Below are 21426 nucleotides of genomic sequence, written 5' to 3' on the forward strand. Positions count from 1 at the left end.
AGTCCAACCTGGACCACCCAGAAACGCCCCTGGAGGTCCACCCGTGTCTCTAAGACCTCTGATATCTTCACCTGCTAAACGGTGGCCAAAACGCACTTGACAAGACTTTAAGTGACTGTCATCCTGAGAGTCACAGAATTGGTACAAAATGGGGTCCCTTGGGGCAGCTCCAAAGGAATTCCCAGCTTCGTGGACTTCAAAGCAATTCATGGCATTTTGGTGTCTCTATTCTGCTCTCTTCCCTTATATGCTTTAGGGAATTTGGCACTCTCCTCTGTGGTCATGAATATCGATACGTAGCTGCTGCCTCATTAGGTTGGGCAGTATCTGCAGCTGGACGGTTCTAACACAGTCCGTGTTTCATATGTTTCTTTTGTTTTAAGTTTTTATTTCTTTATTTTGAGAAAGAGAGAGCACGTGAGCACGAGTGGGGGAGGGACAGAAAGAGAGGGGGAGAGAGAATCCCAAGCAGGCTGCACACCATCAGCACGGAGCCCAGTGCGGGGCTTGACGCGGGGCTCGAAACCACGAACCGCGAGATCGTGACCTGAGCCGAAATCGAGAGTCGGCTGCTTAACAGACCCCCCCCCCCCACGGGGGCCCCTGTTCCTTACATTTCTTCCCTTGATTACATCATTCCTAGGAAAGGCAGGAAGCAGAGCGCTGCACCGTCACCTTCTGTTGCTGGGTATTTGGTGATGACAGTTGGGGAATAACTTCCATCGTGTATGGAGCGAAGCCTTCGCCCAGAGCGGGCCCAGTGGGCAGCCCGGGCCACCTGAAACCAGGCCACAGCCATGTATCTTTTGGCTACAGAACAGGCAAGGCCTGCCAAGAGTGAAAGAAACCAAACTCAGCAGTAGTCCTGTGTAAACTTCCGAACGTGCAGAGAGGCGGGGCTGCTGTGAGCAGAGAAAAGTGGCTGATCTTGCTAGTCCCAAAGGCTAGACACCATCCTGTCTCTAATGTCGACTGATGTAGGTCTCACGGTCCCTAGTGGGTTCTTAGAGGGCTCTTCGTCCCTGTTCCTCTATTTACTGGGCCAAGCATCAAAGCTCAGACACCAAACAGCCCTGTCCCCGTCCTCACTCTGTGGCTCGCTAGCTGTGTGAGCTTGGGCTGATTACTTGCCCCCTCTGTGTCCGTCTTGCCCTTTATGAATCGCCGATGAAACAGGTGCCAGTTTCATGGGGTTACGGCGGTCTGTGGATACGAAGCCTCAGCACTCCAAAGAGCAGCTGATGGTCTTATAAGCTCCATCTGACTACTCCCCTATTCTTTCTGCAACACGTTTCTTCCACGCCACCCTTGGAAGCTTCGCGCTCTCTCTCTCTTGCTCCATCTCCATTATAGAAACATCACTAAAAATGTCTGGTCTGAGGAAGAACCGAGAGGCAGAAGACAAAAATGATTCTCCTAGGGGCGCCTGGGTGGCGCAGTCGGTTGAGCGTCCGACTTCAGCCAGGTCATGATCTCGCAGTCCGTGAGTTCGAGCCCCGCGTCGGGCTCTGGGCTCATGGCTCAGAGCCTGGAGCCTGTTTCCGATTCTGTGTCTCCCTCTCTCTCTGACCCTCCCCTGTTCATGCTGTCTCTCCCTGTCTCAAAAATAAAATAAACATTCAAAAAAAAATTAAAAAAAAAAATGATTCTCCTATAAAAATGTAACCTGAGGGGTGCCTGGGTGGCTCGGTCGGTTGAGCGGCCAACTTCGGCTCAGGTCATGATCGCGCGGTCCGTGAGTTCGAGCCCCGCGTCGGGCTCTGTGCTGACAGCTCAGAGCCTGGAGCCTGTTTCAGATTCTGTGTCTCCCTCTCTCTCTCTCTCTCTGACCCTCCCCCGTTCATGCTCTGTCTCTCTCTGTCTCAAAAATAAGTAAACGTTAAAAAAAAATTTTGTTTTAAATAAATAAAAATAAAAATGTAACCTGGAAGAGGCTTCAGTAGGTGAGAGGTTCAGCCATTCTTCTGACAAAGAACAACCGTAGTTTAGAGGAAATGTTTTGGATGTTTGGGACTAGTCACCCTCGACTGGCGGCTAAAGGAGAAACTAAGGGCACTTCCCATTTTTTTCCAATACGATTGAATGGAAAGACCCTTCCAACTGGCTACCCTTCGGCACATACTTGATGAGCAAATAAACAAGAATCCCCCACATGGGGCCAAAATCAACAAGGCTGCTGCAAAGCCAGGAGTTAATCACGCTGAACTTTTCAACCCAGATTCATGGTTTACTACACGTGGAGTTGAGCCATGTGGTTTTTCTACATTTTGGAAGAAAAAGAGATTCTTTCCCGAAGTTTGCCTTGGCCGTTTGGGGCTCCTGAATATTTGGAATGGTTTGCTTGACTTTCAGAAGGAATTATGTAGTTGACTTTGTGGAGGAAGCAATGATAGGAAAAACATTCCTGTTATTTGAGGGAGTAAAGCCAAAAATCTTGGCAGGCTTGATCGAGCAATTGAGCCGACAGACCTGGTGACCATTCTCTTTTCTTAAAAGAGCAGGGGCACCACGAGCCCCGCCTACCTCCTTTGAAGGACATGCGTGGGGGTACAGATTTCAGATATTGGCACACCAATGGGACTTAGGCCCATTTTGTGGGTACTGAGTGACTTGTATATGACATAGATGAGACCACAGCGCCAGGTTTCATAGTCAGCTCACATACGTGTGAAAACACTTCGGCGTGGTTGCTCAGTTGTACTTGTTATTTCTGCTTAGTTACTCCGAGGAGATGTGCTCGCAAAGGGTAAAAACCATTCACTTCACGACCAGTGGAATAGTTGAGAACAGGCAATGCAAATAAAATGTCGTGATCCTCTGAATGACCCTGTTCCTGAAATTTTTCTTGGACATCTGTGGTTATTAGCAAAAAATGTCTTAGCCTGATTACAGATAGTCTTGGACGGGTCCACTTATGCTCTGGGCTTCAAAAAGTCAAGAAACGAAGGACAACGTAGGCAGGGCCCCTGACTTCAGAGATGGCTGCTAGTACCGTGCACTTAAGAAAGCAGCGAACAAATTCCGGGCCGTATGCCTGGCTCGGTGTGTTTCTAGAGCATACTTTAAGCTTCCTAGTAATTAAGTGGGAAACATCAAACTGATAATCAGGCCCAAGTCCACCCACCAAACTGTAAGTTTCTCAGCAAACATCTAGAAAGTTCTTAAGGAACAGAAAATCGCTGGGATCCTTTGATAGAAAGCAGTCGGGACTGAAGGGGGAGACAGAGGCTCTTACCCCTCCAGTGAGATCTAGATGTCTCTGGTACACTTTTATTTATTTATTTTTTTTTAATTTTTTTTTTCAACGTTTATTTATTTTTGGGACAGAGAGAGACAGAGCATGAACGGGGGAGGGGCAGAGAGAGAGGGAGACACAGAACCGGAAACAGGCTCCAGGCTCTGAGCCATCAGCCCAGAGCCCGACGCGGGGCTCGAACTCACGGACCGCGAGATCGTGACCTGGCTGAAGTCGGACGCTTAACCGACTGCGCCACCCAGGCGCCCCTCTGGTACACTTTTAGAAGGCTCCTGACCCTGGCTGGTGTAGGAGGCATGAGATTACAGTGGAAACACCTGTCCTGTCCTGGAGCAGGACGCAGGCCTCTCCTGCCCACCTTTCTAGGCCGTCATGGGAAAGGCTACTATTCCAGACACGTTCCAGACACGTCCTCACAGTCCAACTCCCCCACCCGGCACTATTTTTTATTTGTTGAGGTGACTTTTAAGTGCTTAGTGAGTGAATCATCGTTTTAGAGTTTCCATGTAATTTGTTCACAGGGTTTGTAATGGGCACTGAAAATATGTCTATTTGTTTAGACATCCTCCTGTAAGAGAAAACTGTGTCTCTAAGGGGAAGTGAGTGCCGATCCACTCACTACGCAGGATCACTAGACGTGGGAATGAGGCTAGCCATGTGGGTAACACGGGGCCCTGGAAAACCAAAGGGGCACCTGCAAGGCACGCCACCAAAGGCACAGGACATTTGGCAGTGAGTCGGCCCCCACCAGGGTGGGCCTCGAGCCAGACTTGCTGAGATGTGGGTAAGTTATGCCGCCTACAGGGCTCTGTTTCCACGTCTGAAGACAGGGCTGCCGGCCTGGCGACTGTCACGGGAATTTAGTTACTGTAGTTGGGACACCTGATATAGGGCCACGTAGATCGAGTGCTGTCTTTTCTGCCATCATCCGTTCTTCAGGACTTTTGTTCTTAAGTATTGGAAGGAACATCCAGTTGGAAACAGGATGCCCCGACAGTCTCAAAGCATAGAATGCCTTTTCAAAGTGCGGAGTGTGAAGGGTTGTGAGCACCCACTTACCACATGAAATCTGGTGGATTTGAGGAGCGGTGGCTTTGGGAGATCTTCATCTGAACCAGTCCTGGCACAGGTGGAACGTGGTGGAGGGGTGGCGCCAGCCCCTGCTGCCCAGGGTCACCTCCAGTCAGCCGAGGGGACGAGGGCCCCTCTTGGCCACCTGGTCGTCCCCCTGGCTCAGCTGGCATCTCAACAAGGCACGTTCGGCGTCACATGAGAAGCACTTCCCATATCGGGAATGTTTCTGAGATGGAAAAATATAAAATCTGAAAGGAAGTGTTGGGTCCTAATCTCACATTGTTTATCAACACATTACTGCAATTTATGACATTTCTATGAGCACAAGGTTAGCCATGGTATTTTTCCTGGGACGTGTAAAAGATTCTTTCTTTCTTTCTTCCGGTCTTTCTTTCCTTGTCCTTCTCTCTCTATAGAGGACTTTAAAACCAGCATATTTCTAGGACATTTTGAGCTTCTTGAACGTCAATCAGTGAGTCTATACTTCTTAACCTTGTGCCTCCAGCATCTAAATGGTGTCCTTTGGGGACCACGTGGTGTACTTGATACATAGCAGAATTAAGCTAGATGGACTAGCTCAATCCTAAGAATGAAAACTCACCATCTGTTTGGAGCTGTGAATGCAAGAAATGAGAAGGGCCTCCAGGTACCAAAGCTTTGAGAGAAGGATTTAGAACACGACATGAAGCTCAGGTCCAGGCACAGGGTTGTGGCCCATTTATAATAGCCTCTTGTACTTCTGGTGGTATTTTCTGGCCCAGCTCTCAGCTCCAGGGACTCCTGTGCCTAAACTCCTACCCCACACCGAGAGGAGAAATTTGTCTTGGCCAGAAGCCTCACCGTGCCCTCGGAAGGCAAAGCTGGCAGTGTTCAGTTACCTTCCTCTTGCCATAAAGTCTTTCCTCGCTTCCTATGTATTGTGGGCTTTCTTAAGAAGTGAGTCCAAGAGGAAGCTGTGACATGAATTTATTAGCTTAACTCAGACTTCCAAAGAGAACACAAGCCAAGAGCCCAGGAAAGAGAATTACAGGGAAACCTGATAGCCTAATGACTTAGATAAGGGTTTCCATGCAGGAGTTTGAAGGAGATGTCGACACAGGCATGTTAGCTGGGGTGGCGCATGTCTTGCCTTGGGCCGGGGCAGCTCAGAGCAGGTGGCGTGTGAGCTGGGCTTTATAGGGAACAGGGTTCTCCCAGTTGGAGAGGAGGGGCAGGGCCTTGTGAGGCAAGGCGCGGCAAGGGCCAGGGTGCAGAGGTGTGAAAGGTTGGGAGCTGGGCTTTGGAAGGTCAGGAAGTCTTGCTCTGATGCGTAAGGTCTGCTAAAGTCACGTGGACGGTACCCCGAATGTGGAGGAACACTTTCTAGTGCCTAACATCTGCCACCGCGTAGCTATCATGTTGCACGTGTGTTTTCAGGTTAACCGTAGAAACACTGGGCGTCTGCGGTGCTTCGGAGCCCCAAGCACATTTAAAGCAGCTTTTCCCACGACTGTCCGTGCACGTTGACCACGCCGCTGCTCTTTCCTCCCATCTGGGTACTCGCTAAGCGGGCTGGGGACCGTGGTGACATCTGGTGGCTTTGCTCTCGCAGTGTCGCCCATAGAGGTCCCTCCCTCAGTGTGTTTGAAGATGGGTCCCCAAAGGCAAGTTTCCTTGAACCCATGTTTCCTTTCCTTTTCATTGCACTAATGAGCTGTGTAGGCGCTGTGTGTGTGCCGTGGATGCCCCGGGCAGGGCAGCCCCCGGCCCCACTGGGCCACCTTCCGGGAAGCAGGCCTGGGATGGCCTCCCTTCCGCCCTCGAGACCTCCCCGGGGCTTCTCTTCTCAGCCAGGCGGTGGGCGATTCACGGAGCACGGAAAACGCTTCCAGCTTTCCCACGACGGCAGTCCTTTCTGAGGTGACTGGCCTGCACAGGGGGCCCCTACCTAACATCTGAAAAGGCTTTTCCACCTGCTACGGAATAGTCCAAACCGATCGCTCTAACTGTGGTAAAACACACCTAGCATAAAATCCGCCAGCTTCGCCCTGTTGAAGCGTGCAGTTCAGTAAGTGCCACGAGGCTTCACGTTGTTGTGCAGCCAGCCTCTGGGACTCTTCATCTTGCAAAACCGAAACTCTGTCCCCGTGAAACACTAACTCCCCGTCCCTCCTCCCCCAGCTCCTGGCAGCCGCCGCTCTAATTTCTGTTCTGCGCATTTGACCCCTAGGTACCTCGTCTCAGCGGAGTCGTACAGGACTTGTCCTTTCGCGCCTGGCTTATTTCGCTGAGCGTAATGTCCTCACGGTTCCTCCACGTGATAGCTTGTTGTCAAAGCCTCCTTCCTTTTTGAGGCTGGATAATATTCCATCGTATGCATGTACCACATTCTTCTTAGCCGTTGATCTGTTGATGGACACTTGGGTTTCTCCCACCTTTTGGGTGACTGTGGACAATGCTGCTTTGGATGCACCCATGTGTACAAGTTCCTGCTTTCAATTCTTTATGCCAACACTGTTTTCCATAACGACAACAAAAAAAGTTAAATGCATGTATTCTGTAGCATTATCACAATGATAGCATGATTTAAAACCTCCCAACTCTTTCAGCGTCGGGGTGGCTCAGTCGGTTGAGCATCCGACTTTGGCTCAGGTCGTGATCTCGCTTTCATGCGTCCGAGCCCCGCGTCGGGCTCTGTGCTGACAGCTCAGAACCTGCTTGGGATTCTCTCTCTCCCTCTCTGTGCCCCTCCCCAACGCATGCTGTCTTTGTCTCTCTCAAATAAATGAATACAAGCTTAAAAAAAAAAAAGTATGAGATTACTTAGGATTCCTCAGGTGAGGTCAGGAGCAGCACAGAGACCACACGATGTTCTCTCCTGGATTCATTTCTCCTTTTCAGCCTTTGCTAGAAAGCGTGGATTCTGCCTTCTTAGTAACCCCTGCCGTCTGTTCCCGACTGTGTGCCCCACTCTTGTGCACAGCCTCAGCCGGCCTGATTCTCTGCGGTGCCTTCTGTGAGGTCTCCTTCCTGTCCCCCCCGAACGTCCCCCACCACATGTCCCACATCGTCTTAGCCTTTCACGCCCCTGTTTAAACAGCTCATGCCCCCTCCACTGCCTTCAGGGTAATCTTAACTTCCATGCAGACATTAAAGGGCCCTCCTGTCCCGACCTGGATTTGAACCTTCCTGCCTGGTGCCCTGGGCTGTCCCTCCAGCCAAGGACCCCTCTCACTCACACCTCAGCTGTGCTCATGCTCTGTCTCTGCCCAGAAGTCCTTCTCCGACCCCCTTTGCCCACCTTCCTTCTGTCCGTGGGTCGTCCACACTCAGCCTGTGCCACCTGTTCCAGAACTCTCTCCCAACCTGCTTCCCACCAAGTGACACCAGAGCCCTGTCCTCGTGGCTGTCTTTCTGAAGTTCCCTACATCCAGGCTTCTCTGTCCAGCCAGGTGTCCCAGTGACCCTGCTGTCACACTTGGTTTTGCTGGGCTCCCTCAAGAGCTGAGGGCTGCGCTCTGTTTCTCTCACCAGCTGTCAGTGAGAAGCAGTGACGAGTCGCATGTTTTGTGTTTCACTTTCTTACAGACAATACTGAGGGGAATCCATTTGTTTTGGGGAAGCATCTCTTTCACACACACTCACACGCACACGCACACACACACACACACACACATCTAAATAGTTGCTCTGAAAGCCCAGCCTTCCTCATTTCACCAGCAGGGTCACGATCCAGGAACGCCCACAGGCTTCAGCCCCCGTCTGCCCCCAGGATTTGCACGACTGCCCCGTGCCGTGGGTCAGGCAGAGCAGCCGTGGCCGCTCCGGCCCTCTCACTGTCTCATGCTCTGGGTCTGCAGGACTTGTCCTACAAGGACCGACACTGGCACGAGGCCTGTTTCCACTGCTCGCGGTGCAAGAGCTCGCTGGTGGACAAGCCCTTCGCTGCCAAGGAGGACCAGCTGCTCTGCATGGACTGCTACTCCCACCAGTACTCGTCCAAGTGCCAGGAATGCAAGGAGACCATCATGCCAGGTCAGGAGCGCGCCCTCCTCCCTCGCTATGCCTCACAGCAGGCATGCCCTTTTCTGCCCTTCCCCTGGCTGAATTTGTCCGAATCTGGTCACTGCAGCAATGGGCATGGTGCCCCGCTGTGCACCAGGCGCTGGGCCGGGGGCCGGGTGCTCGCAAAGCAGTGAGCCCCCTGTCCTCCTGGACTTTGTGTCCTACACACACAGACATTCGTTTTCAACAGACCCAGACTTGACCCCGGCTGGGTCGGGTGCCAGAGGAGTAGTGAGGGGGCTTGTCTGTGATGGGGGAGGTGGGAATGTGTCCCTTGGGGGAAGTTTCTTGGGGCAAGTTGGTCTGTTTTGTTTTGTGGGTCTTTCATTTAAAAAAAAACTGAGTGAACACGCAGTTTGTGAGTCCGAGCCCCACTGTCAGGCTCTGTGCTGACAGCTCAGAGCCTGGAGCCTGCTTCGGATTCTGTGTCTCCCTCTCTCTGCCTCTCTCTGCCCCTCCCCGCCCCTGCTCACACTCTGCTTTCTGTCTCTCTTGAAAATAAATAAACATTAAAATAATAGTAATAAATAAATAAATAATTTAAAAACCCACAAAAGACTAAATTGAAGTATACAATTTTTTTAAAATATTTTTCTAAGAGAGCACAAGGAGGGGAGAGGCAAAGAGAGAAGGAGACACAGAATCCGAAGCAGGCTCCAGGCTCTGAGCTGTCAGCACAGAGCCCGACGTGGGGCTTTGAACCCACAAACCGTGAGATCGTGACCTGAGCCGAAGTTGGACGCTTAACTGACTGAGCCACCGAGGCGCCCCTGAAGTACACAGTTGAATACAATGGGAATTTTCGTAATTTATCAACTGTTGTGATGCCTGAAGTATTTTATGGTTCGTATTTATAAGCTCAATTCATTTCAACAACAATCACTTAAGAACTTGAGGTTTGGTTTGTTAGTTGAGGTTTTTTAGAGGGACGTCAAATATGTGAAACTTTCAGGTGCAGTTCTGAAGGAGTTGAGGTCCAGACCGTAATAAATAGAAGAAAGCACCAAGTCCCCTTCAAAGTGATTTTTAAAACCCGCTGTAGTCACGAACACCAGACAAGACGTGCGAAACGAATGGACCTTGAGAGTTTCGGGCTGGTTGCATTAGGAGGTTGATGTTAATTTAAATACAAATTTTTTTAGTGTTTATTTATTTTAGAGACAGAAAGACGGAGCATAAGCAGGGGAGGGGCAGGGAGAGCCAGAGACAGAATCTGAAACAGGCTCCAGGCTCTGAGCTGTCAGCACAGAGCCCAACGTGGGGCTTGAACCCACAAACCGTGAGATCATGGCCTGAGCTGAAGTCAGACACTTAACCGACTAAGCCACCCAGGTGCCTGTAAGTTTTAAAGCCCAGGGTAGCCTGCTGAGTCACAGTATTTCACACAGCAGCTGGATTCCTGCTGACATGTAATGGGAATTAGGGTTCCCGAGGTCATTTAGAGCCAGACTCTTGACTCTTTAGCAGAAAACTGCTTGCCATGCCCCAGAGTTTTCTTTTTATTTTTGGTTTGCTTTGTTTGTGGCAGTGAAGAGATACTGAAGAGTTTGGAGCCGGAGACTGATGGGCAGGAAGTATAATTTTAGGAAGATATATTGGATAAGAAATAAAAGGCGAGGGCACGAGATGGTTTCTCCTGGCTACTACATTTCTCTGGCTAATACATCTCCAAGATAACTGACTCCATGCTCCTACAAGGAACAAAACCCCCAGAGCAAGGCCTCTTACAGAGATGCGTCCATGCTGCAGCTGTGGGGCAAGGGCCCAACGTGGGGGCCATGGAATGAAAACCAAAGCCCACATACAGCAGAGCTGACCTGAGGTCACGGGTATGGACAATCACTGACTTCCTTCTGCTTTGGCAATCGTGGTTAATTCAGAAGGTAGAGTCACAGAGGACACACAGGATGAACCTTCACAGAACGGAGGTGCTCACAGCCTCCCCAGAAGGAAGGTAGAGTCACAGAGGACACACAGGATGAACCTTCACAGAACGGAGGTGCTCACAGCCTCCCCAGAAGGAGAGCAAAACAGACGTGTTGGGATCATGTCCAAATCAACTAGGTTTAGTCCAAGCTCTAGCAGGCCTGAGGGTCTTTGCTTTGCTGCACAGTAGCTGTGTGGCCTTAGCCACTTGGAGCTGGGGGAGCCTTGGTCTCCCCGCCCCCGCCTGCACTTTAAATTCAAAACCAGCCCTGCAGATGCTGTTTTATGCCACCACCGTATGTCTGTCCCGGCTTCCCCCTCACTTCGGCGTTCCTTCCCTGAACCATCGGTTCTCAGGGAAAACCTAGAAACCGACAGGTTTGGTTGGCTGTTCGCTGGCTTTGACTTTCCACTGATCATTGCCCCTCACCGAGACTTCACTAGATAAGCCTGGCTCCTACCCGCTATGGTGGACCCAGAGCAGAGGAGTCAGGAAGGGGCCCCGGGGATGTCGCATGTGAGTACTCTTGAAGGATGAGCTGAGTTTCACCCCTGGAGAAGTCAGAAAAGGGCACTTCTGGCAGAGGAAGTGGACGCAGCACCAACGTCAGAGTGTCTGGAAAAAGCTTGGTTGAAAGGTGGTGGGGGAGGGGAGGGAGAGGGAAAAGGAGATAAAGAAAAGAAAGGAAAAGGAAAGGAAAGAGAAAAGAAAGAAAAAAGAAAAGGAAAGGGAAAAGAAACAGAAGAAAAGCGCTACATCATAGCACGACCTTCCTTGCTTTGGTTCCATTTTTTAAAGGGCTACCAAATCAAGATGACTAGGAGTACAGATCATCAGCATAGCTTTTGCAACGACCTTAGATACACAGAACAAGAGGCGGGTACTAACTGACAAACCCGCCCACTGGCCACAACCCTGACAAAAGCTAACTTCCCAAAGTAGTCAGAAAACTAGAGTCCGTCACAAACCACAGCGAGCCTCTGTTCGCAGAGGATTCTGCAGAATCCTCTGAGCAGCCTCTCAACTGTTGCCAACCCTTCACTACGTTTCTGGTTCCTCACTTGTTTATTTGAATCAGGAAAACAACAACAACAACAAACAAACACCCCTTGGTCAATACCAAGACCGTGTACTTGGCATCTGCCGGAGAAGCTGGGCATTGTTAGAAAGAAGGAAGTTTGCTGCCACCTGCTGGCCATGTTGTACAACAAGCTATGCAGGTGTGACTGCGGTAAATAATTGGTACCTCTCGGATGCGCACCCACCGTCCCGATTGGGCCGCGAGTGCCCACCAGCTTCCCGCCTAGAGACAAGACAATTCCCTGAGGCCGGTGTTGATATAAGATGGTTATTCTGGAACACGCCAAGAATGCACTTACACGGTCTTGCTTGTGGTCTTTAGTGATCATCTGACTGCCATGTATTCATTGATAAAAATCCTTTGGTATTTTAGCTGTTTAACCAGAGGGAAGGTCAGAGATTAAAGGAGCAAGTGGCAGGGGCACCTGAGTGGGTCAGTCGGCTGAGCGTCCGGCTTTGGCTCAGGCCATGGTCTCTCAGTTCGTGGGTTCGAGCCTCCTATTGGGCTCTGTGCTGACAGCACTCTGCTCCTCTCCAGCTTACACACACGCTCTCTCTCTCTCTCTTTCTCTCTCTCAAAACTTAAAAACATTTTTAAAAAACATTTAAAAAAAGAGCAAGTGGCAAAAATATACGTGGAAAAATAAGCCCCTGGAGACAAGGAAAATCATTCCAGATTTATATCATAATTCTTCTATTTTTACCTGAAATTCAGTCACTGAATGTAATTTTCCTTGTTTCAGGGTTCATCACCCTGTGATTGGGTTCCATAGCTTTGAAGATCATTATGTACCCCTCCATGAATTCCCTCACACACATCCCCACCTTCCAGCGCCTATACTTACCCTGAATATTTTAATATACTCTGTGGGAGTTAGTGCCCAAATGTCCTGTCTGGGAAGTACAGGAAGCTGAGACAGTGACCCAAAAATGACATCTAATAAAATAATCTTGCAACGGTTTTCTGCATATATCCTAATTCCTGGAGATACGGACATCTCTTTGTCAACCTTGGAAGCAACCAAAACACAAACCCTTAGCCTGTCATCTCGCCCATATTATCTTTGGACTTAGGCTAAAGGCGAGTTTCTAGATGCCCGAGTTACGCTGCCTGCCTGATGCCAGCATGCGGCCATCCTGGTTCAAAGCTGGCAGTCCTGCTCCCAGCGTAACCACCCCCGGCCCCCGCCATGCTCTGATCCCACGTTGAAGTCCAACTTATGCGCCCTTCCTTCTACAACTGCAAACTTTCAGTGAGCCCATGGGTTGGCCAACAGGTTACCAGAATGAGTCAAATACTTGGGGCCTTGAAGCCCACACTTTGTCACAGCTCCTTTCTGCTATTGTAGGATGAAGCATCCGTAGACCATTGAAATAAATGCATGGGTGCGGCTGTGCTCCAGTAAACCTTCAATTGTTAAATGGGGGTGGATGAGACTGTGCGCGCAGGCCCTGGGTAGCGCACTGGCCCCGGGCGCTAGCTCCGATATTTGGAGCCCTTTTCTTGTTTTTCACCCCCTACCCTCCTGTCCCCCCAAAACTTACCTTCTGCTGCATGCAAAGGACTCTTGCATGCAATGTGTCTTGAATCATCTCTTCCTGTAAACACACGCCCTTTTATTTTCTGGGAAAAGTACGGGGAAACATCAGTCAACAAATAGCGAACATTGGCTATGAATCCAGCTTGGTGGTGTGGCGGGGGGGGGGGGGTGAACCAAACAGCATTTCCGTTCTCTAGACTTCTTAATCTACTCGAAGAAATCATGTAAACCTATCAAATGATAATAGCCATTCGAAAGGAAATGGGATGTCACAAGATAAGATCAGAAAATCGCTAAATGGAACGTATGAGTGTTACGTTTGGCTTTTAACGATAGCGCTCAGTGCAGTGCATAAAACCGCTACGACACATCACAGCTTGGTTTATTTACACAGCAGGTCACATAAAGTGAGCGACGTGGAGGCTCCTCACTTGAATCAGGCTTGAGACTCTAGGTTCATTTACACCCCACCAATTTCCATCCCGTTGGAGAGCCGAAGGGTGTTCGTTCACGGGCCCCCGGGCTCTGGGAATCTCACTCCATCCGGGATTGGTCTGAGCTATGCCAGATTTCTCTTTCTGTTATGCAGTGCTGAGAGACAGAGACAAATACTTGTTCCAGTTAATGTTCATAACCACCCTGCTGGACAAATAAATGCCAAGTATGCACAGAGACTGTTCTAGAAGTGGGGTGTATGGCAGTGAACCAAAAGACAAAGTCCCCACCCTCTCCAAAACATTCCCACTTAAGAGGCGAGCCTCTGAGAGCTGAAGTGACTTCCTACAGCCCCAAAGCCCGATGGTGGCAGGTTCTCAATGCAGATCGTAGGGGCCCCGAGCCGGTCGTGTTGTCAACTCCACTCTTTGCTGCTTCTTCTGGACTCTCATGACAGGTACCCGCAAGATGGAGTACAAGGACAGCAGCTGGCACGAGACCTGCTTCATCTGCCACCGCTGCCAGCAGCCAATTGGCACCAAGAGCTTCATCCCTAAGGACAACCAGAACTTCTGTGTGCCCTGCTACGAGAAACAGTATGCCTTGCAGTGTGTTCAGTGTAAAAAGGTATCTGTCATGCTCCCTCGGACCTTGCGCGCTCCATTCGGTCTGCCCCCACGGCCCCTGGCTGGGAGTCCTCCCTCCCCGGACAGACAGACACCTGTAAGACTGGAATGGCACAAGAGTCTTGCAAAATCCTCACGAGCGCATGTGCATTTTACCTGCTGGACGGACCCCCGTCCCGGTCCTTCTTTCAAGGACATGAGTGCCCCTGTGACCTGAGAGAAAAATCCTGGTCGCCTCCCTCCGGCAGCATTGTCCAAGATTTGCCCCCGTTTATGGCTTCATGTTAAAGGGGAGGAAAACTTACTGTCCCAGAGCTCTCCTGATATGCTCGCTTTCCACCAGTAGACAAGAAACCAGCTGCTAATAACCCTAGTGGGAGGGAGGGAGGGAGGGAGGGAGGGAGGGAGGGATGTGAGAAACGGAGGAAAGTTGTGCCCCGAGCGCTTGCAGACCCTCTTTGGCTCCGGCCCCTTTACCAACTCTGCTGTTGGGCCTTTGGGGGCCCAGCCTGGTCTCTGCCTGTGGCACTTTTCAAAGGGCGCAGTATTTCTAACTCCCTTTCAGCCTTTCTTTCTCATTTCCTAAGGTCTTATTTCTGTCCTGGTTTTTTTGTTTTTTTTTTATTACCACTTTAAATTCCACGTCTCCCGATTTCCGCTCTTCTGGTTATACTATTTATCTACTGTTTATTTCTTCCTCCTTAGCTGGAACTCTCATTCCCGTGTTTATTTCAGGAAGCTTCTTCTCCGCTCTCTCCCTTTTTTGTTTGGTTTGCTCTTTCCCACCAAGAGCGAAGGAAAGTTCATGTGATTTGCTTTTCTTGCCCTCTTTTCCTCCCCACCTTCATCGCCGCGTTTCGTTGCGGAAGTGATGGTAACACATCCTCTGGGCAGCACGGCCCTGTGTGTGTTCATCAGGACACATGACAGCATTCATGCCAGAAACATCCATCACTCCTGTAGTGAAGTAGGCACCCAAGGCTACCAGGGCCCGGGGGGCGGTGGGGGGGTGGGGGGAGGGAGATGCAGTCCAGCGGCAAATATTCGAGTACTTACTGCCAAGTGGGCTTTGGAGGAGAACAGAGTTTAACAGAGTGTGTACTGGGAGGACGTAAGCTAACCTGAGGGGTGGGAGCCAGGCTGGTGTTGAGGGAGGGGCGCTCTGAGAGAGTGACCCTGTGCTGAGCATGTCAGAGCTAGCCACGTGGGGATGTGGGGTGGGGGCATGGGACCTGGAGTCCAGGCGCAGAGAGGAGAAGGATGTGTGTTTCATCCTGAGCAAACCTCTTACGTACACACACGCCTTCTGCATTCACATAGATACCTTGCAACAGAGTATACTTTGCATAAGTCCTGTTCCAACGATGAAATTTAAAAAAATTTTTTTTTAATGTTTATTTATTTTTGAGAGAGAGAGAGCGCAAGTGGGAGAGGGACAGAAAGAGAGGGAGACACAGAATCCAAAGTAGGCTCCAGACTCTGAGCTGTCAGCACAGAGCCCTATGTGGGGCTCGAATCCACAAACCATGAGATCATGACCTGAGCCAAAGCCAGACTCTTAACTGACTGAGCCACCCAGGTGCCCCCCAGCGGTGAAATTTATAGGAAGATCAGTAGTGCTTTATAGTTTAATGAAAAGATATGATAAAGGGAGTCCTAAACACTGGCACCTGCTTTGTCTTTAACTAGCTATGAATTCTCAGGCAAGTGGCTTAATTTCTCCAGGTCTCAGTTTTGTTCGTCTGTAAAATGAAAATGATATCTGTGTTATTTCAAGGTCTTTATACAGTTGAGCCTTGAACAACACGGGGATTAGGGGTACCAACCCCCCTGTGCAAGTTGAAAATCCACATAAAACTTTTGACTCCCCAAAAACTTACCTACTAATAGTCTGAGGTTGACCAGAAGCCTTACTGATGACCTAAATTCTCGATTAACACGTATGTTGTATGTTATATGCATCGTATACTATGTTATTACAAGAAAGTAAGCTAGAGCAAAGACCATGTTATTCAGAAAATTCTAAGGGAAAATACATTGATAGTACCATACCATGTTTATCGAAAGAGATCCACGTAGACGTGGACCTGCGCAGTTCAAACCCGCTGCTCGGGGACAAGACTGTCCTGACTGTAAGGACGAGAGGTGGCAGTGGATGATGGGGCCGCGTTACGGAAACAAGACGCATGAACCTGCCGAGGGCAGGTGTCTCCACTCCATTCTCCATGGTTCTGTGGAGCTGAGACCCGCCCGTCCCTCGCCCACTGTTGAAATAAATACGAAAAGCAACAACATGAAAAGAAAAACACTGAGTAAAATTGGGGTGTTGATGACCAGTTCTATCACATGTGGCTTCTCACTGCATTCTTAGCGGCAGGACGGCGTGAGAAGGCAGGCCCTGGGCGCGTTGTCCCCCCGCTCTGTCCAGGGGGCCGCCCCTGACTGCAGCCTCGGTGGGCACCGGGCCCACGGTGTCTAGGCCTCTCCCGTCTTCCACCACTAGGAACCGCGCTGTAAGTGGTGTTTGCAAGTTTAGCACCCAGAGGGAGGCGCGGGGAGCTTCACACATGACCTGCCCGCGGGCACAGGGCTGGTGAGGGGAGAGGTGAGCGTTCACATCTGAGTCTCCTTGAGGCCGCCCCTGGCCGCACCCCTCCCCAGCACGGCCCCTTGCACAGCGGCCACGTGGAGCTGCCTTGTGGCACCTGTACCTTCAGATGCCCCAGCATCCCGAGGGGCTGAGGTCACGGCTGGGATCCGCAGCACTGCACTGAGAGTATACAGAAGAGGAGTCCAGAGCAACTGTCAAGTCAGGGGAGCGGTTTCTGGGTGACCTTTAGCCAACACCGGCCGTGCTCTGGATGGGGACGTCGCATCCCCCAGAGGCTGTGCGGCCTCGGGAACCTGAGCCTCTGCCTCCTTCCTCCTGCAGCCTATCACCACGGGAGGCGTCACGTACCGGGAGCAGCCCTGGCACCGGGAATGCTTTGTGTGCACGGCCTGCAAGAAGCCGCTGTCGGGGCAGCGCTTCACGTCCCGGGACGAGTTCGCCTACTGCCTGAGCTGCTTCTGTGACTTGTACGCCAAGAAGTGCGCCGGCTGCACCAACCCCATCAGCGGTGAGTGTCCCCCAGGCCCCGACTCACGCACGGCCACCTGCTCTCCCTCACTCAGCCACCCCAGGGATGGACAAGATACCGGACTCTGGCCCCCGAATATGTTTACCTACCAAGACTCCGGGCCTCGCTGAGGTTCTGAACAGGCCGACACTTTCTGCCTCTCTTGCTTTCCTGTCCTCGTTACACTGGGGCCACTTGGGCAGGGGACGCTGCCCCCCTAGCCCACCTGATCACTGAAACCCATACGGCCTGTTCTCAAGAGGTTTGTTATTTCTGCTTTTGGTTGGGTTATCTCCACATAGCAGTCTGTGAGTCTATGGCACCCGGAGAGGCACAACGAAACTGGCATTTCCAGGCGAGCCGCTCCTCTGTGTTTCTAAAGGTGCTCCCTGGCACCTTCGAGGGACTTGTCTACCACCAGGGCATAGCTTCACGAGGGCAGAGGGCAGTGTTCGAGGCGGTTCTCCCTTAGCCCCCAAAGGCTCCCGCAGAGCAAGAGCCCAAAGTCAGGCTGGCATTGTACTAAACGGTTAGACGTGCCGGGAAATGGAGCGTGGAGGACAGATGGCTGGTCAGACTCAAGTCCTGTAAATGTTCACCACGCATCAGCACACGAATCAGTGACTGGGCCGGAGGGAACCGTGAAAATTCCAGACTGACGGAGGAAAAGTCCCGTGACCTGGGATTCCCAGCTCTGCTACGTTCGAGTGACGGGCTGATCCCTGTCAGTGGCAGATGGCAGACACGCGTAATGTAAATATAGCTGCGTGGCCAAATGGCGTCCCTGTGTAGCTTTGCAGTGTAATCACACAGATTTCACAACTCCTGTGTGCTTGTCCGTGACTTTCTTTTTCCTGGGGTCTGGAACGGAGTGCATCTAAATGCACCTTTTTTTTTTTTTTTTTTTTTTTACGTTTATTTATTTGAGAGAGAGAACCTGAGTGGGGAAGGGGCAGAGAGAGAGGGCTAGAGAGCGAATCCCACGCTGCCAGCGCAGAGCCTGGCACAGGGCTCGAACTTACGAAACTGCAAGATCATGACCTGAGCCGAAGCCAAGAGTGGGACGCTTAACCGACTGAGCCACCCAAGCGGCCCTAGAACTCAGTGCATCTAACTCAGCCAGCTCACCCGATGTAGGAAGCCCCAGGTCACTAAAATAATCCTTGATGCGTAATCCAGAGCTCGTATTTCCATATGAAATTAAAATGTAAAGAAAAGAAGCCCAACATTTAAATTTTTCTGTTAATTCGATTCCAGCCATATATACCAGATTGCCCCCTTAGAATCATTTAGAGAGAAGAAAAGCAGTCTTTTGATTAATCCAACAGATTAATCTTGAATACTGTTTTTACAGTAACATCTGTGGAAGTAAATGTTTATAAAATTAGGCTTCATATGGGGCCCCTGGGTGGCTCGGTTGGGCATCCGACTTCGGCTCAGGTCATGATCTCGCGGTTCGTGAGTTCCAGCCCCACATCGGGCTCTGTGCTGATAGCTCAGAGCCTGGAGCCTGCTTCAGATTCTGTGTCTCCCTCTCTCTCTGCCCCAACCCCACTCATGCTCTGTCTCTTAAAAATAAATAAATGCTAACAAAAATTTTAAAACAATAAAATTAGGCTTCATGAAGCAATATAATCTAGCTAAAAGCGCTTTGAAATAGAAAGTATCAGATATGTGTCGTTATTCCCCTGGTAGCACTGAAAAACAGAAACACCACTAGGAAAACAGTGAGGAGCGTTGCTTCTCTGAAGTGCAGAGAGTAATGTTCTGGAACCTACGGAGGAACTTTGAAGTTGCAGCTGAAATGTACTTTTAGCCGAATCCCCATTTGCAGGAGATTGTGCATTTAGATTCGGTTTTTAATAGATCCTTACTCAGCACTTTTTCTCGTCAGCAAAATCTAAATGATTTTTGCAAATAAATCACTGCACATCCTATGTGCAGCGATGCTAAATCCACACATGCGCACAGTCCTCGTTACCCTGAGTCCGTATCTGCAAATTCACTGACCTTTGTTTGAAAGTCCAAAATCAACACCACGTTGCTTTCATGGCCATTCCCAGGCACCCAGAGTGGTGAAAATTTTGACTTGTCTGACACGTGCACCCCCAATGGAGGCGGAACGAGGTTGACGCTCTGCCTTGTTTCGACTAGCATACTATAATCATGACCTGTTTAGCGCCATGTCCTGGCCCGTTAGGTGCCATGTCGTTAGCATTTTGGTGCTTTTTGTTGGCAATTTCGCTCCTTAAAATTGCCCCCAGGGGGCAATGCAGATGTGCTGTCTGTGTTCCTGAGTGCGGGAAGGCTCTCATATGGAGAAAATAACACGTGTTAGAGGAGCTGCCTTCAGGCCGGGGCCATGGTGCCATTGGCCGCAAACCTCAAATAATGAGAGTTGACGTATGTACCTCTTGCCTTTAGAAGGATTCGTCCTCCTTGGGCTGCTTTGGGCTCTCATTTCTGTGACCTGCCCCATTGATTGGCATTTCAAGGCAACCGTGGAGTTTCTAACCCACCTGGAACAGCACCCAGCATAGCTCCTACGCTAACATCCTTCTTCATCCTCTTCGGTTCACTCAGTGCCGAGAAGAAACACAAGTACCTTCTAACTGTTCTGCAGCCCTCGCCCCTGAATCAAGTTAAAGGGTTGCCTGAGCCTCTGGTTTTTAAACATGGGTGCATATGTGAAACACCTGGGAAGCTTAAACAGTTACTGCTGCCTGGGTTGTGATTTAATTGGTAGGGGCTATGACCTGGGTGGTAGGATTTTGAAAAGCTTCCCGGGTGATTCAGATCTGCAGCAAAGTTTGAGACCCTTGGGCCTAAATCACTGGCTTGGTTCTGCCGCAGGGCCAGGGCATGCACTCTGCGACCACGGGTCTAGTATTAGTAAAGGCAATCGGCGTTTTAATAACATTGCATGTTCAGGATACCTCTGCTTTTAAATTTTTTTATTTTATTTTTGAGAGGGAGAAACAGAGCATGAGCAGGGGAGGGGCAGAGAAAGAGAGGGAGACACAGAATCCGAAGCAGGCTCCAGGCTCCGAGCCGTCAGCACAGAGCCCGACGCGGGGCTCGAACCCACAAACTGCGAGATCATGACCCGAGCCGAAGTCGGACACTCAGCCGACTGAGCCACCCAGGCACCCCCAGTATACCTCTGCTTTTAAAGCTATGGGGTATTCAGGAAAAGAGTCAAAAAGCTTTCCTAGTGCATCCCCCCCCCCCCCCCCCGCAGGGCTAGAGAGGCATTAGAAGGAGCACAGAACTGGTGTCTAATTAGCTGAGGGGGATTAGCTCATAAGTCTCCCCCAGGTGAAAGGACTTAATGCCCCAAGCCAACCTAGCCAATTAAGTTACAAAAGGAACTAGCTGTTGAGTGAATTACAGACTTCTCATGCTCTCTATTTTATTATAATGGACTTCAAGCCATTATAAATGGAGCAGTCAGTGTGGTTACTTTCTTTTTTACTGGGGTAGATTGAACCACTATTTCTACAAAGAACTCTTTGTAATTGGAATTCATGATCCAGATTTCACCAGAATCAATCACAAACTTTTTTTTTTAAGTTTATTTATTTTGAGAGAAAGAGAGAGGCAGAAGCAGAGGGAGAGAGAGAGAATCTCAAGCAGGCTCCGCACTATCAGCACAGAACCCAACGTGGGGGTTGAACTCACGAACTGTGAGATCATGACCTGAGCAAAAACCAGGAGTCGGATGCTTAACTGACCGAGCCACCCAGGTGCCCCTCGATCACAACTGTGAATGACCCTGTGTATTTCATTCCATTTTATTCCAGGTGGCTCAGTGACAGCACAGAGCGACCGTATTTTAATAGGTGGCCAGTGTACCTTAAACATTTGGTGAGAAGCAGTCCTCAAACAAGAGTCGAGCGCCGAACTGACTTACCACTTTTCTTGCTTAAAGTATCAGATGGTTTACTGCCCACACATCATAATGTGCCCCCACCCACCTTAGCAGCCCACCTTCCACCTCTCACACCGAAGTTCATGCTGCCGTAGCTGATCTCCTGACATTCCCACCGCAAGAAATGTCCACACCCACCTACCACATACCGTTTCTTTTGTGAGGCCTTTCCTGGCCATTCCAGAGAAAATTAGCCTATGCCCCTTCTCCCCCCACCCTTCAGCACTTCATTCATCAAATCACAAACTATTTGAGCTCCAGGCAGAAGGCACCCAGCGAAGGAACAAGAGAAATCAGCGACCTGTCTCCTGGAGTTCCCTTCCGATGGGACGAACACACACACACACACACACACACACACACACACACACACACAGTGGGCTCTTTGTAAGT

General features: G+C 50.3%; 1 protein-coding gene and 1 long non-coding RNA gene across 5 annotated transcripts in view; both read left to right on the forward strand.

Annotated features, from left to right (window-relative positions):
• The window catches only part of FHL2 (four and a half LIM domains 2), a 66822-nt gene that overhangs the window by 44512 nt on the left and 884 nt on the right, over positions 1-21426 (forward strand). For all 4 annotated transcript variants that reach the window (XM_019826957.3, XM_045053984.1, XM_023251546.2 and 1 more), the window contains 3 exons: positions 8170-8344; positions 13815-13984; positions 16916-17102. In XM_019826957.3, coding sequence (XP_019682516.1) covers positions 8170-8344; positions 13815-13984; positions 16916-17102 — 532 coding nt within the window. The remainder of the gene's footprint in view (positions 1-8169; positions 8345-13814; positions 13985-16915; positions 17103-21426) is intronic.
• LOC123384409 lies at positions 9021-10558 on the forward strand. Its single transcript, XR_006595455.1, has 2 exons — positions 9021-10257; positions 10329-10558. It is a non-coding gene; the product is annotated as an uncharacterized LOC123384409 (long non-coding RNA).

Source organism: Felis catus, chromosome A3, assembly GCF_018350175.1.
Source record: "Felis catus isolate Fca126 chromosome A3, F.catus_Fca126_mat1.0, whole genome shotgun sequence".
NCBI classification, from domain to species: Eukaryota; Metazoa; Chordata; class Mammalia; order Carnivora; family Felidae; genus Felis; species Felis catus.